The sequence below is a fragment of the Xylocopa sonorina genome, chromosome 15 (genome assembly GCF_050948175.1).
Source record: "Xylocopa sonorina isolate GNS202 chromosome 15, iyXylSono1_principal, whole genome shotgun sequence".
Taxonomy (NCBI): domain Eukaryota; kingdom Metazoa; phylum Arthropoda; class Insecta; order Hymenoptera; family Apidae; genus Xylocopa; species Xylocopa sonorina.
The window spans coordinates 2,035,939-2,053,860 of NC_135207.1; the positions used below are offsets into that span (position 1 = coordinate 2,035,939).

Sequence of the window (17,922 nt, forward strand, 5' to 3'; positions counted from 1 at the left end):
GAGTCATTTCTAGGAGCTTGCTAAGAATCCTGAGATATATATTTCATCTTGTAAGTCACATGCACGTTTATCCATGCTCAGGTGAAATTCTATGGCAACAAGAAAAATTGTTTCTCTGCAAGAACAGAATAAATTCGTGGAAAATATAACTTTTATTAATGCACGAACGCTATTAATCATATTATTAATTAATGCTAACAGTAGCATTTAACAACATTGTTTGTATTAATTAAATAGCACCGACTGTTCGACTGGTTTAAATGAAAACTGTAAATGTTGTATGATAAAAAATATTTTTGGATAACTAATTGATATCATTACTTTTCGTAATTATTGCAATAATTCAAAATTTATATATGTACGCTTAAGTTTGTGGTTAATTTAAATGTGTAGAAAAATACATAGTATTTAAAAATATTATTGTAGATATGATTTAGATCTAACTTCGTTGTGTAAATGCTCTTCTTGCTCTCAAAGTGATTTATATGATTTTCAAATGAATTCTGTTGCTCTATGCTTAAATGTAGATTTATATCGTTTTGATGTGGGCGTATGTTTCTTCGAGCCATGCGAATTTGCTATTTGTAAGTTTTACAAAAGAAGCGAAAGAACGATGATTGATCGTTGACTATAATTAGCTGACAAATGTATAGTGGAAAGAGAAAAAAGTTGTTTCTTATTTGAAATCACTCGAAGGTACCGTTGCAGCCCAAAGTGACGCTTAAAAATTCATCCATCCATCTGTGTCTATCCTTTTTTTAAAAAGCTGCATCTTTTGAATCAAAAGGTTCAATCCAAATTAGAAATCTCAATTAAGAATCTGTACTAGTAAGAGTAAAATATTTGCTTGTGTATAAAAAAAGTGATGAAATGATTTTCGAGATATCGTATTCAAAGACACAAAGATACAGATGAACAGATACAAAATAATTACTTAAATAAGAAAAAAAATTGTTTAATGGATCACGTTCTTAAAGCAAACTAAAAAGTATAAACAATTTTTCCTAGCCCCATACAGACAATCCTAAAAATTTATAAATTTGTGAATTTTTAATAGCTGCAAAAATGGTGGTAAGATTTAGCAATCGATAATTAATAAATAGTTCACCTAAATCACTAACAATTTTATTACATGTGCCTCATGTTCTTTCAAAAATTCTCAATTACAAATTTTCAAGACTCTCTGTATGAAACTAGTAAAAATTACTTTATACTTTTCAGTCTGTCTTAAAAGCGTGGTTTATTCAACAATTTTCTTTTATTTAAATATATACACCTATAATATTATATATATATATATTATTTGAAAATATATGAAGCTGTAAAATTTATGAAGACACTCTGTATGGAGCTAGTAAAAATTACTTTATACTTTCCAGTCCGTCTTAAAATCGTGGTTCATAAAACAATTTTCTTTTATTTAAATATATACACCTATAATATTATATATATCTATTATTTGAAAATATATGAAGCTGCGAAATATATGAAGACTCTCTGTATGGAGCTAGCAAAAATTACTTTATACTTTCCAGTCCGTCCTAAAATCGTGGTTCATTAAACAATTTTCTTTTATTTAAATAGATACACCTATAATATATATATATATATATATCTATTATTTATTTAAATATATACACCTATAATATATATATATATCTATTATTTCAAAATATACAAAGACTTTTTGTATGGAGCTAGCAAAAATTACTTTACACTTTTCAGTTGGTCCTAAAATCGTGGTTTATCCAACAATTTTCTTTTATTTAAATATATATATATAATATATTATATATATCCATTATTTGAAAATATATGAAGCTGCGAAATATATGAAGACTCTCTGTATGGAGCTAGCAAAAATTACTTTATACTTTCCAGTCCGTCCTAAAATCGTGGTTCATTAAACAATTTTCTTTTATTTAAATAGATACACCTATAATATATATATACATCTATTATTTATTTAAATATATACACCTATAATATATATATATATATATATATATATATATATATATATATATATATATATATATATATATATATATATATATCTATTATTTCAAAATATACAAAGACTTTTTGTATGGAGCTAGCAAAAATTACTTTACACTTTTCAGTTGGTTCTAAAATCGTGGTTCATCCAACAATTTTCTTTTATTTAAATATATATATTATATATATCCATTATTTGAAAATATATGAAGCTGCGAGCTCAGTACGGCGCAATCGCACTATAACCGCATCACCGCAGCCCTGAAAGGGTTAAAATTTAATTCCGAGCCGGGCAAAAAGTGTTGTTGAACTAGCCTATACGTGTACGCCCTCGTGAAATTCTATTAAGTCAAGTCTCCTCGCCCGCGGCGAAGAATATCCAGCCGCGGTTACCGGAAACCTCGACTTTCATTGAGAACCGGAGCACGCGTTACCCGGGCTCTCGAATTGTCCGTGGCTGGGAAGAAGAAAAACAGAGTGAGTGAGTGAGTGAGAGAGAGAGAGAGAGAGAGAGAGAGAGAGAGAGAGAGAGGGAGAGAGAGAGAGAGAGAGAGAGAGAGAATGGCGCAGTCCAGAGATGTATCACTGGTTCAGACATCGAGGGCGGCGGTGGTTGTCGAAAGGTGAACGTGGCGAGGCACTGATTGCTCCGAGAAAACTTGCTTCCCCGTGGGCTATTTCTCTGATCAAGCTTCTTGCTCCGCGTTCACCTTCTGACCAATGTTATCCGCTCTTCCCATCCCCCCCTCTAGTCTTCCTACAATTCAGGGCGTGCAGTTTGAAAGCTGTCGAGAGGTGGGAAGATTTCACGTGAGTTAAGTCTGGAACTTTTGGGGATGAAGAATTATTGTGGAAGAGTGAAGAATGAAGAATTTTTCTGGAAGAGAAAGATTAGTTATTCTTATTTTATCGATATTAACACCTTTTTAACAGGGTCGTAACGTCAGTTTAACGTCAATTAGTGTCATCCGTATATATAGTGTTAATCGCCTAATTAATTGTTGAAAAGTTGCAATTGAAGAAAGGTTACAAGGTCGAAACGCTGCGATTTTCCAAACTCAATTTTATTACAAGAAAACCTACTTGCAACTGAGATATCTTTGATCAAGTGACTGTCTCGACCTTTGTTACTCAAAAAACTAGAAAATCCTGAAATCTCGAACTTGAGAACTTTATATTATCCTAAAAACTCTCCATCCCCCCTCCAGTCTTCCTACAATTCAGGGCGTGCAGTTTGAAAGCTGTCGAGAGGTGGGAAGATCTCACGTGAGTTAAGTCTGGAACTTTGGGGATGAAGAATTATTGTGGAAGAGTGAAGAATGAAGAATTTTTTCTGAGGAAGATTAGTTATTCTTATCTTATCGATATTAACACCGTATCGACGGGGTCGTAACATTAGTTTAATACAGAAAATCTTAAGTCAATCGTTTTACTATATTTTAAATAGCTCTTTCTCTTCTACGCTATTTTGTAGAAGCTTTTTTATACGAATCGACTCACTTTAACCCATTCGCTATTAGTACATAATCCTTTGATTTGAATTATTTAAATTATTCCGTTTTAAGTCTTCGCATTTATATAAGATTGGTTACTTCTAGAATTTTTTGCTTTTCAATGCAACAAAATTAACGTTAAAATATATTTAATATATACATATAACGAATAAATTCGTGCTGGTAATGAGTAAGGGATTTAGTTGAATAATAATGTTAACACGTTTGAATTTTCATTTTATTATTGATCGGTATTTTAAAGTTTTTAGCAGTAAAACTCGAGTTCTACTATTAATCTTAAATTAATAGATAGACAATCTTATGTCAATCGTTTTACTGTATTTTAAATAGCTCTCTCTTCTGCACTATCAGTGTAATCCGTACATATAGTATTAATCGCCTAATTAATTGTTGAAAAGTTGCAATTGAAGAAAGGTTACAAGTTCGAAACGCTGCGATTCTCTGAACTCAATTTTACTACAAGAAAACCTACTTGCAACTGAGCTATCTTTATTGAAGTAACTGTCTCGACCTTTGTTACTCAACATCAAAAAACTAGAAAATCCTGAAATCTCGAACTTAAGTGCTTTGTATTATCCTAAAAACTCTACAGCTTGCATTTACAACCTCCCAATATTATCCCCCATTTCTGACAGTCATTTTCCATGCAAACAGCACCCCAGAATTCACTCTGGTCTTTCGTTGGTTTCAGATCAGCCGATTTCGACGACTCAACGCGTTTCCACGAGGAAATGACCAACGTTACGAAGCCGCGAGACTCTCATGGAAACGGGACAGTTTTTATTCAAGTTGCGTAGTGTTCCTCCCTCTCGTTCGAGGGATGTTTTGAGTGCAATTTAACTTGCACAACCGAGGAAGAGTGAGAGAGGGAGAGAAAGAGAGGGCGAGAGGGAAAGACAGCCGAGAAAGGAGGGCAGAAACAGGGGAAAAGGAGTCTCGCCGCGGGCCACGCGGGCTGCAACCACTCCTCGACGCTTTGCATAACGAAGTTACGAAACGATTCGTCGACGAAGAGTTTCTCTGTATGGCCTACGAGACGCAGCCAGAGACCTCGAGCGCAGCTGATTGAAAGTACCGCGAATATTGCATCGCTTCCGGTGACAGTTGAGGTACGTCTCGAATACAATTTTCTAGATTTGTCGAAACGAATTTTGGCGGTTTCGAGAGAGAAATCGTTTTTGCGAATAAATTATCTGTTGCTTGGAGTAAAGGCGATTTGAATTAGGCGTGCGAGTAATGGTTAGGCTGCGAATGCTTTATGCATTCGTGTGAAATTTAAATGTATAATGCAAAACAACTAAAACATAACTAAAATATAACAATAAATAAAATGCGTATACATAATAATTTTGTAAGTGTGAAATTTCATCTATTAATTTAAGATTAATAGTAGAACTCGAGTTTTACTGCCAAAAACTTTAATAATAGCGATCAATAATGAAACGAAAACTCGAACGTGTTATACATTATTATTCAACTAAATCCCTTACTCATTACCAGCACGAATTTATTCGTTATATGTATATATTAAATATATTTTAACGTTAATTTTGTTGCATTAAAAAGCAAGAAACTCTAAAAGTAACCAATCTTATATAAACGCGAAGACTTAAAACGGAATAATTAATGCATCAAAGAATTGTGTACTAACAGCAACTGGTTAAAGTGAGTAGATTCGTATAAAAAAGCTTCTAAAAGATAGCGCAGAAGAGAGAGCTATTTAAAATATAGTAAAACGATTGGCATAAGATTTTCTATCTATTAATTTAAGATTAATAGTAGAACTCGAGTTTTACTGCCAAAAATTTTAATAATAGCGATCAATAAATGAAAACTCGAACGTGTTATACATTATTATTCAACTAAAGCCCTTATCGATTACCAGCAGGAGTTTATTCGTTATATATTAAATATATTTTAACGTTAATTTTGTTGCATTGAAAAGTAAAAAACTCTACAAGTAACCAAACTTATATAAACGCGAAAACTTAAAACAGAAAAGTTTTAATAATTCAAATCAAAGAATTATGTACTAATAGCAAATTGGTTAAAGTGAATCGATTCGCGTAAAAAAACTTCTAAAAAATAGCGTAAAAGAGAAAGAGCTATTTAAAATATAGTAAAACGATTGACTTAAAATTTTTTGTAAATTCTAAAAAATAGCATAGAAGAGAGGGCTATTTAAAATATAGTAAAACGATTGACTTAAGACTTTCTGTAAACCGTAATTCTAAAAAATAGCATAGTAGAGAGAGCTATTTAAAATATAGTAAAACGATTGATATAAAATTTTCTGTAAACCGTAATTCTAAAAAATAGCATAGAATAGAGAGCTATTTAAAATATAGTAAAACGATTGACTTAAAATTTTTTGTAAATTCTAAAAAATAGCATAGAAGAGAGGGCTATTTAAAATATAGTAAAACGATTGACTTAAGACTTTCTGTAAACCGTAATTCTAAAAAATAGCATAGTAGAGAGAGCTATTTAAAATATAGTAAAACGATTGATATAAAATTTTCTGTAAACCGTAATTCTAAAAAATAGCGCAGAAGAGAAGGAGCTATTTAAAATATAGTAAAACGATTGATATAAGATTTTCTGTAAACCGTAAACTTTCCTTTGATCTGCAGCGGTAGGTGAAGCGTGCGAAGGTGATTTTGGGGAGCCCTCGGCAGAGGTTAGAGGCCGTGGCTGAAGTCGCGTTCCTCGGTTATGCTGCTGGCGTCGCTTCGAGTGGCCGCCAGCAAATGCTGTCATGCTCTTGCCATGCCAGCCGGCGGCCAGGAAGAGGCCGCTGGCCACAAGGTCCTTCTGCAGATCGAACGGCTGCCTCGTGCTGATCGTTGTCCTGGTGTTGATCAGCCGCGAGGGGTCGCGAGCTGCCACCCAGATCCGTTACGCTTCGCGAATCGTCGAGACCAAGAGCGGACAGATACGCGGGATTCTTCAGGTGCGTACCAATAAAATTTATCAAATTTCATTTCGAATAGTTGACCCTGGGCTTGAGTAACAAATTATTTAAAAATAATGTAAGAAAATCTGATGAGTGTTTGGAGGAGAAATAAGCTTTTACTATCGCTAATAAATAGGTGTGTACGAAAATTTGTGAGATTCCTTATAAATTTCATCGAAAGTTTCATTTCATTAGTTAATCCTGAGCGAGAGTAACAAATTATTTGAAAATAGTGTAGGAAAATCTCACTAGCGTTCAGAAGAGAAATAAGTTTTCACTGTCGATAATAAATAGGTGTGTACGAAAATTGATAAAAGATTCCTTTTAAATTTCATTTCGAATAGTTAATCATGAGGGCGAGTAACAAATTATTTGAAAATAGTATAGGAAAATCTTACGAGTGTTTGGAAGAGAAATCATTTTTCTTTGTCGTTAATAAATATAGGTGTGTACGAAAATTTGTGTAAGGTTCCTTTTAAATTTCATTTCGAATAGTTAATCCTGAGCATGAGTAACAAATTATTTGAAAATAGTGTAGAAAAATCTCACGAGTGTTTGGAGGAGAAATAAGTTTTTACAGTAATAGCTAATAAATAGGTGTGTACGAAAATTTATAAAAGATTCCTTTTAAATTTCATTTCAAATAGTTAATCCTGCGCGTGAGTAAAAAATTATTTAGAAATAATATAGGAAAATCTTAATTCGTGAAAGATTCCTTTTAAATTTCATTTCGAATAGTTAATCCTGAGCGTGAGTAAGAAATTATTTAAAAATAGTATAGGAAAATCTTAATTTGTGAAAGATTCCTTTTAAATTTCATTTCGAGTAGTTAATCCTAAGCGTGAGTAAGAAATTTTTTAATAATAATTAATAATAAGAAATAAGTTTTTACTGTCGCTAATAAATAAGTGTGTACGAAAATTTGTAAAAGATTCCTTTTAAATTTCATTTTGAATAGTTAATCCTGAGCATGAGTAACAAATTATTTGAAAATAATGTAGGAAAATCTCGCGAGTGTTTGGAGGAGAAATCATTTTTCACTCTCACTGATAAATAGGTGTGTACGAAAATTTATGAAAGATTCCTTTTAAATTTCATTTCGAATAGTTAACCCTGGACGTGAGTAAAAATTATTTGCAAATAATGTAGGATAATCTCACTAGTGTTCAGAAGAGAAATAAGTTTTCACTGTCGCTAATAAATAGGTGTGTACTTTACTAAGTTACTTTACTAACTTAATTACTTTATTAACTAAGTTATTAACTAGTCTTAGTCACTAAATAATTTATAACTCTTTTTTTATAACTTTATTACTCGTTCTTTATAACTTTATAACTCTAATTCTCTCTTTACCTAGTCGCTGCTCGCAACTGACTCTTCGATTTTTAGGTTATCACTAAATACTGATTGCTTTTGTTCCTCAGATTCACCATGTTCCCCATGCATTCCCCATACATCTATTCTTCAGATGCTCACGGTTACGTTTACACCATCCTCATTATTCTCAGTCACACGATTCTGTAGCCAGATCTTTTCGCAAGGTTCCAAACAATCTTTTTTCACACCTTAAACCACCTTCGAAGCAACCACACACAATCACTCTATTTATTTTACCTTCTAAACATCCTGTCATCCACGCATATTCATTCGCACACAATCAGAATCGTTCACATTCTACAATAGTTCAATTAAATCTTGACAAAATCATTTTCTACGTACGCATAACAGATTTTACAGGAAGCAAAAAATTATCTAAGTTCGTTTAAAAACAGTGTTTACTATTTTTATTGCAATTTTTGCTACGTTGTCCAAAGGATTATCTAAGTTCGCTTAAAAACAGTGTCTACTATTTTTATTACAATTTTTACACTGTTTTTAAGCGAACTCAGATAATTCTTTGCTTCGTATAAAATCTGTTATTGTTATTTTATTATTATTGGTTATGTTTAGTTAGAGTAGACTGAAACTTTTCTTCGTGGAAGTTCGAAGTTCTCTTTGAGCAACGTACCTTTTCCGAGCTTTGTTGGGTTCCAAAAGCACAAGTATCTTCAGTTTGAAATTCGTTGTGGTAACGATAACCACCTCCTTCTCAGGATGAGTTTGGAACTGAATAAAGTTGGAAAAATTGGACGAACCCTGGAAAACTGGGGAAGTTTTTTACAGCTGCAGAAGAGTATACAGGAGGATATTTGGAGTACAGGCTATTTAAAAATTGAAGAAGCCCCTCTTCCCTGTCGAGAAACGACGACACACTTTGATTTCATTGATTTTAATTTATTCAGAGCGAGCATTAATAAAACGAGGATGTGTATTCAACAGTATTTGCCTGCGAGGGCAAACGCGGTAAAGGGGTCAAAGAAGGAATGCTTCTTTCTGCAGTTTGCAATTTTTTAAAGTGAACTTGCTATGGCTAGACTGAACTGGTTAGAACATATTTATTCTAAGCATTCCAGAGTGTAATTAATATATGAGCCGTTTATTTTGAAAGTGACCTAACTCCATTTTTCAACTTTTTGACGGTTACCATGGTTACATGTACAACTTTATGTTACATATCAGTGAAGCATTTCAGGTTGCTTATATTCAGAGCAAATACAATAAATTTTTCACACATAAGTTTTCGGAGTTTGAAAGTGACCCAACTCCATTTATACGTCTATCAATGAATGAGAATGAAAATTTCAAAGTCCTGAATTTATTACCACGTCGGGGTAGACCAAGAAAGTTCGCAAATATTGTATTGACACCATTGTATAAAAATATTAGACAAATTACAAGAGCAAAATTTAAGGACATAATTGACCTATTACGATACATACCACCAGAACATCATGATTTCTTCAAATCCCTTTCACACGCACAAACTGTAGACGAATAGTAAATTGTTTTGTAATAAATTTATGTTTGTAATTTTCTATGTTCTGTAATAAATTAAAAAATGTTTTGAATCGCATAAATTACGTTTCCGAAGTGTTTTCAAGATATATAAAACAAATTCAGTATTGTTTTTTTTTCAATTTGAAACATCTTAAATTATGTTGAATGGACTTGGGCACCTTGAAATTTTATAATGAATCTGGCTGTTAATTCGAAAGTGGCCCAACTCCATTGTTGATAAGAAAACGCACGTTATTTACTTAATAATTGCCACTATTTTAACAGGAACTTTAAATTTAACATCTTTAGATACGCTTAAGCAATATAAATCATTAGTATCCTATACGTATATTTTTAAATTCATTGAAACGCAAAACTTTAAATATCTCGATTTGAAGATAAATGGAGTTAGGCCACTTTCAAAATAAGCGGCTCATATTTTTCCTGTGTAATATTAATCAACTGAAAGCAGAAAGGGGTGGAAAGTTAGGCAAAACTATTTCCTAAAAGTTTCGTTGATATTAAATACCAAAACTTCAATTAAAACATTCTTTTGCCCATCGCTTCAGTGGTTCATATTTTTCGCCTAAAATTTACATTTATATTGAAACTTCCAATACGACACTTCATAACAATTTCAAACATCTTTCGCCATCATTGTACTTCGCAAATCATACCCAATGGAGACGCCATCTATCGAATCCTCGAGTATACAATAAAAGCAAGGTTAGCCCTAGTTTTGCTCAATTTGCTCAACACGAAAAAGAAAGTAAAACGCAAAGCGAGATTGTTCACGAGGATACTTTATTTCCATGGTCGATCTATGAGCCAGGTGCACGCATAGGAATATTCAAACAGCTTTTGATAACAGAGATTGCGTCACGGAAACTATATCAACTGACGAATAAAATTCATCTTATCTTTAAAACATATTAGTGTTCCAAGATCCTCGATAAAAGAAGTGAGTAGACCATGTTTCAAGGTGTAAGGCTTATCAAATACATAATTCGCAAACAAGATAACTGAATGTGTATTTATTTTGTGAGGAACAAAAGGTACGTGTGCACAATAAAGATTATGTAATAATAATAATAGTAATGGTAATGAAGAGGCTAAATGCTGAATACCAAACGCTAGTTGCTTAGAACAGTTTAACGTTGTCTTCTAAACATCCAAATGTTCAAAATAGTTGAAATCTGAACGTTTTCAGATCTGAATCTGAATGCATGAGTATCCTTGACGAGAATATTTCGTTAAATCCGATTAAAGAAGAAAATGAACACTTAGATGGCACAGCTACAAACATCTCAATGCTTTAAAGCGAGTTGAGTAGTTTGGTATTGATAGTTCGATTTCTACAGCGTAACAAATAGATTTAAGTTTTCATTTTTCGAATTATAGACTAAGAATGATTAGGAGTGTTTCATGCAGAAAATGAAGGGAGTTCAGTAGGCGTGTTTTAGCGTGAGAACGAGCGGATTGCGTTAAAGGTAATCGAGTAAGAGGATATTGGAAAAATGGTAAAACGTCCAAACCATCGCGCGTGTGATTTCTGCGTGTCCTAACTTACAACCGTAGCAAATAATAAATCCAAGAAGCGACTTGAATTCAACAATACAACCACACCAATTCACAAGAAATTGAAAAGTGAAAATGTAAATAGCAAGAACGCGTGGCAAAGAATAACAGCTAAACCTTGACTCGAAGATAATGGCTTCTTCGATATTATTGCTGTTTTTGGGCAGTTGTCTAACAGATGTGTAGAAGAGATGAAAAAACTGAATCGTTCGATGAAACTGGACAATATTCAAACGACAAAATGGTACGCTTTATTCGATTAACACTGCGTCATTTCGTGTTTCCTCGCATTGCTACACAGGCAGCACTGTTTCACCACTTCTTCGTAGCTTCCATGGGGAATATGCCAAACTGTGAATGGACAAATGTAATAGAATTGAAGCAACTTCAGATCGCAACTTCAGAGTCTGTAACACTCGCAAACAATAATATATATTATTATATTACTGAGAACTGCGAGAACTTTGGATATTGATATTGAACGCATAAGAAGCAGGTTAGTGGTTAGATGAACTGAAATAAAGAGTTATAAGTTTTGGTTTGATTTTAACTAGTCTCTACAAGCTTTGAAGTTTTATTAATTCGAGCATCGTAGGACCACCAATTAATCTAACTAAAAATCCAACTCGAATTCTATTTAGTTATTAAATGTAGACTAAAACTAACTTAAGGTCAATGCAAATATAGCTATAACTAAAACAAATTTATAGCAAACACTAGAAATATTATACGTGCAATACAGTAGCAAAAAATGATTTAATATAAGTCAGAAACTAATATTAAAAAAATTAATTTATAGCAAGCACTAGAAATATTATACGTGCAATGCAGTAGCAAAAAAATGATTTAGTTTAAGTCAGAAATTAAGGACAATCAACGGTTATGTGTACAGAGCAAAGATCATTAATATTAATGAGATACCATTTTCAAAATAATTAATTTCTCTAAATAGTCTTCTCAGCTTAGATCGCGTTATATAATCGATCCCAACAAGTGCCACCAATTTGTACCAATCGCTTTCGTACAGATTCCCACTTTTTTTTCCATTGGAACGACTTCCCATCGCGATTATACGAAACTGTACGCGTGCAGGAATAAAAGCTGCGCATTCGAGAAGCACTTTTTATTTTTTCCAAACAGCCACGTCGACGCGTCGACGATTCAGAAGCGAAATATCCGTGTCGCATTTTCGCCACGTCAATCAACCGGTAAAAAACGAGAAGCCAGTCTGACGTTTACTACGGCAATCGATAGACGTGAATTGTATTTAATAGATATTCATATCGACGTCTGGCAGAATCGATTGACATCGAATGATTTCACGATGGAAGTCGACTGGCAATTTCATTCGAGCGAAAGTAATCGTTGATTGTATCGCAAACCTTTTATCAAATTCTTCAGACAAATTTAAGAAATGCGCATTTTAGACGATGCGTATGCTCGATGCATTGCATTCCTTGAACTTCTTTTTAGAAAGAAGCTCATCCATCTCTGCTCTGTTCCAATTGAATTTAACTTTCCATATGCATCTATAAATAATATTGTTTTTGGAATAATAGACACATTAATGGTTATTGGTGTCGTTTTCAAAATCAAATTCTTGTGCTAGATTCTGAATTAAACGATATTCACATTTTTAGAAATAAATCCTGAAACACATTTGTTAAAATATCGTTAAAATTATATAATATATATTATGCTGGATATGAGAACTAATTTTGTTCGAAAACTTTTTATTTTTAGTTACGTTACAAACAATAGAGAACTAAGTCGAACGAATAAGCAGTTTATAACTTTATACACGTACAGGTAGCCCTTATGTAACACGGCATCCTATAACACGATAAAAAAACTCCAAAAACCTTTGTACAACGCTGTACTTCTACAGCCACGGCGAGGCTTGCTGACCTAAAGATTTTGCAGTTAATAATTTAATATTTAAAAAATGACAAGGCCTAAGCTTAGCTGGAAATCTCGAGTCATTTTCCTTGAATACAGACCCTTCCACTGAAAGAGAAATTTACAATTACCAGCAAGCAAAGTACAATTACAGATTTTTTTTAAGAGGGGAGAAGATACAAAAACTTTAAATAAAAAAAAAAGATCTGAAAATGAGGACGATATCATTCCACCGAAAAAACGTTCTCTATTAAATTAGAATTGCGTTAGATTAAAATAATATTTTTTGTTTCTTTTTTGCTTTGTGTTATACGTACATTTATATTTTTAATAAAAATTAAGTTGTTTATGTAGAATTAAAAAGAACTATTTGTTTTTCATAAGTTTTGGAACTAATAAGTTTAATAAGTTTTTGTACTAGCTCTGGGTGTCATATAACACGATTTCACACGACACAGCATTTTCTAGGAACCTAACTGCCGTGTTATAGAAGGGTTAACTGTACTAAAAGTTTGTATCCATTCAAATTAAAAACGTGACTATAACCAAGTCAGTAGAGGAGTGGTAACACGCCGCCATTTTGGTAACGAAGTTGAGTCATGGCTCACGTTACGGAAAACGAATTTCCGTCGATCATTTCACTAATCGCACGCGATTACGGTATTTAATAACCCACGAACAGATCGATCTCGTTCTCGCAAATCTCCGTTGGCAAACGTCCCTATTTACAAGCAGAATGGCCGATGTAGCAAAACGATCGACATCGTTTCGACGACGTTCATCTCTCTTCCTCTCTCTCTCTCTCTCTTCCACTCACTCACTCACACATACATTCACTCTCTCTCTCACTCACTCACTCACACACACATTCACTCTCTCTCTCTCTCACTTACTCACTCACACACACATTCACTCTCTCTCTCTCTCATTCACTCACACACACATTCACTCTCTCTCTCTCACTTACTCACTCACACACACATTCACTCTCTCTCTCTCTCACTCACTTACTCACTCACTCACTCACTCACTTACTCACTCATTCACTCATTCACACACTCTCTCACACTCACTCTGTTTCTCTCTCTCTCTCTCTCTCTCACACTCACTCTCTCTCTCTCTCTCTTTCTCTCTCTCTCTCCGTCTCTTCTAGCACTCAATCGCGCGAAATGGAGCTCGCTGGCCAGACGAGAAACGGGCGAGAGTTGCGCCGCGCGTAATGTAAAGGCCAGCAGGCGTCCCGGGCGAAAAACTTTTCTCGTTATCCATCCATCCAGCGGGGACTGGCCAGGCTAAAAACGACCGGTAAATTACGGGCTCGCAGTTCCGCTGGAACGACCGCGAACTCGCCCGCGGAATTGCGCAAGATTTGACACTGTGCTCGTTGATACTTTTTGCTTGCCCCTCTGATGGCTATCGTTGGCTTTGAAGGGTGAACTTCAGGTAGACGGAATTGGAGTTTGGTAGGCGCCTTCGAGAAGTACCCTCGAGCGAGCCTCTTTCTATATTGGAGCGGATCGAGTGATGCGAAAGTGATTGACAAATAAAAACGCAAAGTTAATTTTGGTTTGATTTTTTCTACTGCCAGGTGAATATGGGTAGAATTTTATTTTTCACTGTTCATTGTAATATGAATACGAATTTTAATTTTAGGTGTAGCGTTATTAATTGTCAAATAAGCATCAGGAATTTTTATTTCTTGTTTAATATAGAGAAATCATGGCTAATTATGTTACAGAGTAAATGGTACTTTTGTTCATGTGTGCAAGATTGAAGTAACGTACAATAGAATAAAATAATGAGCCAGTTATTTTTTTCTATCATGGCTATTCTAGTGTATAATGTAACAATAAGAAGACATTAATCAACCATCACAGTCTTCTCTATTAATATCAAATGAATATGAAAGTTTTAATTTTAAATTCATTGAGGACTAATACTTATTAAATGAGTATGAAGAATTTTATTTTCAAATTTGATGCTATTAATTACCACATTTCTGATTTTTTCTTATAAACTTCTTTGAAGAAACAATTCTCTTATTACCATAATACAAAGATGCAATTTGAAATAATCGATTGCAAACACTATGAAATGTTTGAATACTAGAAAATCTACTAAAAAAAAGTATGGTAGAATCTCTGAAATTCCAGATTTAGAATTGAAGACATCTTCTGAATGAATCCTTACATGATTCAAACATCGTTAAAAAACTTTATGAACATTCAATTCTTAATTATAAATATATAATTCGTACTTATATTTTATCCAATCTATGCATTTTATTATTTCTGCAAGGTGTCCAAGTAGAAAAAATAAATATTCAGTATTCTGTGAAATCCTGCATTTCATTATTATACTTATTTTTAAATTAATATAAAATATTTATTTTAGGTTGACATTCTAATATTATAAATTAACTAATTTTTATATTTATTTTTTATTCAGGTATGAATCTATCATTTATGCCACAAATATCTTCCAAACATTGATCAAAGTAAATTCCAGATCGTACCCAAAATAAATTAAAATCGATTAATTCTACCTGCCATTGCATTACTTTTCAATATCTAATATTTGTTGATATTTGTTTCTGGAGTTGATATTTTAATATAAGAAATGAAGTAATTTTAATATTTATTTTTTACTTAGATATGAATCTCTCATTTATATCACAAATATCTTGCGAACATTGATCAAAGTAAATTCCAGATCGTACACAAAATAAATTGAAATCGATTAATTCGACCTGCAATTGCATCACTTTTCAATACCCAATATTTGTTGCTATTTGTTTCTGGAGCAAAGTAAAATCAGTTCGCAGAGGTTTAACTGATTCTGATTCTAAACGCACGTCAAACTTCGCGATAAGTCTGCGTTTAAACCGTGAAGATTCCATTAGCAACATCGAGCAACGGGCAGACTTTGAAACAGGTTGGTTACAGTGTATTCTGCGTTTCATCGAGCACGTTCGTTTAAATATATTTTGTGCTCTCTCGTCCGATCTCTTACGAGGCGAGTTCTTTTTTTTTCTTCCACCTGATTCTCGGCTAGATGGAGCTGCTCGAGTTCTACTTTGGCGACCTCGCAACTTTCCTGTATCTCAAGACGATAATGAGAATTACGATCACGTCTGCCCGCGGATGGTTTCGAGGTGAAATTGCTGCTCGCAAAAACGGATTATAATGATTCGACGATCGCTCAGTCGCCTCACGTATCCCTCGAATTACGTCTCCCTCTTCTGCCACGAAAGAGCTGAAAGTATAATGAGTGCGTTGTCAAGTTCTCGATTTCAGTCCAATGGACACGCTTAGATTGTACTAAAGACACGATCTTGGACATTTTGTTGCTGTTCTTTCTGAAATCTACAAGTTTGTATTTTTAACACAGTTTGTCGTCTTGATTAATCGTTAATTTATTGTTCACAATGTTTCTGGTTTAGCTTTGACATCGACTTTTAAAGTAAAATAAAAAATATTTGCAAAAGTAGTATTGAAAAAGATATTTAATCTCTTCATGGAAGGTAAGATGTACATATACGTTTACAATTTCTTTTAAAAAAGAACTATTAAAAGAAACTAATTTTTTTTATAAAGGAGTATTAAAAATTGTGTTTATAAATTAATAGAATCGTTGAAAGTAGCTGTATTGTAAACAATTGGCACGTTATTTGTCAAATATTAGCGATATTCTTCAATTATTTGAAAAACTATAATACATCAATGACGACATTACAATATTTAATATTTGATCTTTTCAAAGAAGATAAGATGTACATATACGTTTACAATTTCTTTTAAAAAAGAATTATTAAAAGAAACTCATTTCTTTTATAAAGGAGTATTAAAAATTATGTTTATAAATTAATAGAATCGTTGAAAGTAGTTGTATTGTAAACAATTGGCATGTTATTTGTTAAATATTAGCGATATTCTTCAATTATTTGAAAAACTATAATACATCAATGACGACATTACAATATTTAATATTTGATCTTTTCAAAGAAGATAAGATGTACATATACATTTACAGTTTCTTTTAAAAAAGAACTATTAAAAGAAACTAATTTTTTTTATAAAGGAGTATTAAAAATTGTGTTTATAAATTAATAGAATCGTTGAAAGTAGTTGTATTGTAAACAATTGGCACGTTATTTGTCAAATATTAGCGATATTCTCCAATTATTTGAAAAACTATAATACATCAATGACGACATTACAATATTTAATATTTGATCTTTTCAAAGAAGATAAGATGTACATATACATTTACAATTTCTTTTAAAAGAGAACTATTAAAAGAGACTAATTTCTTTTATAAAGGAGTATTAAAAATTGTGTTTATAAATTAATAGAATCGTTAAAAGTAGTTGTATTGTAAACAATTGGCATGTTATTTGTCAAATATTAGCGATATTCTTCAAATAATTGAACAAACTATAATACATCAATGATGAGGTTACAATATTTACAAAGCAGTGATTAGTAAGTAGAATAAAGTATTAAATCTTCTATTTTTATTGTTCAGAGATTCCGTAGCGAATAGCTGTCCAACAAATTTCAAGTTGTTCTTCATTTAAAATATTTAGAATTAAAAACCAAAAAGTTATTGTATATATATATATGCACAAATGTCCTTAAAGAGTTTAACGATTGAAATAATTTGAGCAATTGTGACGAATGTGATCGTTTAAATTCGTATAATATTTACTAAACACTAAACAACTTCATACTAATTTCTCCCTGTTAATCGTGCTATCCAACAATTTTAATCACCCAAGAATTTAATATTTCTTCTGTGTCGACCTTCACATGGCTCTAAAAATCCATCAACCACCTTACAACAGGCTATATAATTTTCTAAAACACTATCAGTAAAAGTAGTAAAGTAGAATTGACCCAGAAATCAATTAAAGCTTACACATAAGAAATTTCAGTTAAAAAATGCACCACACACATTCGAGTCTTCAACAAATAACGCCACGATCACCCTTCTTCTCCCACAGGCAAGAACACCGCTAATTTTCCTCGTCCCTCGACACCTAATCCATAAAGAAAGGTACTCTGGTCAGCCAGCCCATTCACTGGCCCTCTCCAACCG

At 32.8% G+C, this 17,922-nt stretch overlaps 1 protein-coding gene across 1 annotated transcript in view; it reads left to right on the top strand.

Annotated features, from left to right (window-relative positions):
- Positions 1 to 6,153: 6,153 nt before the first annotated feature.
- Nlg-5 (neuroligin 5) overlaps positions 6,154 to 17,922 on the top strand; it is a 68,544-nt gene continuing 56,775 nt past the window's right edge. The window contains exon 1 of the mRNA XM_076907205.1: positions 6,154 to 6,465. Within this exon, the coding sequence (XP_076763320.1) occupies positions 6,271 to 6,465 (195 nt within the window). The 5' untranslated portion in view covers positions 6,154 to 6,270. The remainder of the gene's footprint in view (positions 6,466 to 17,922) is intronic.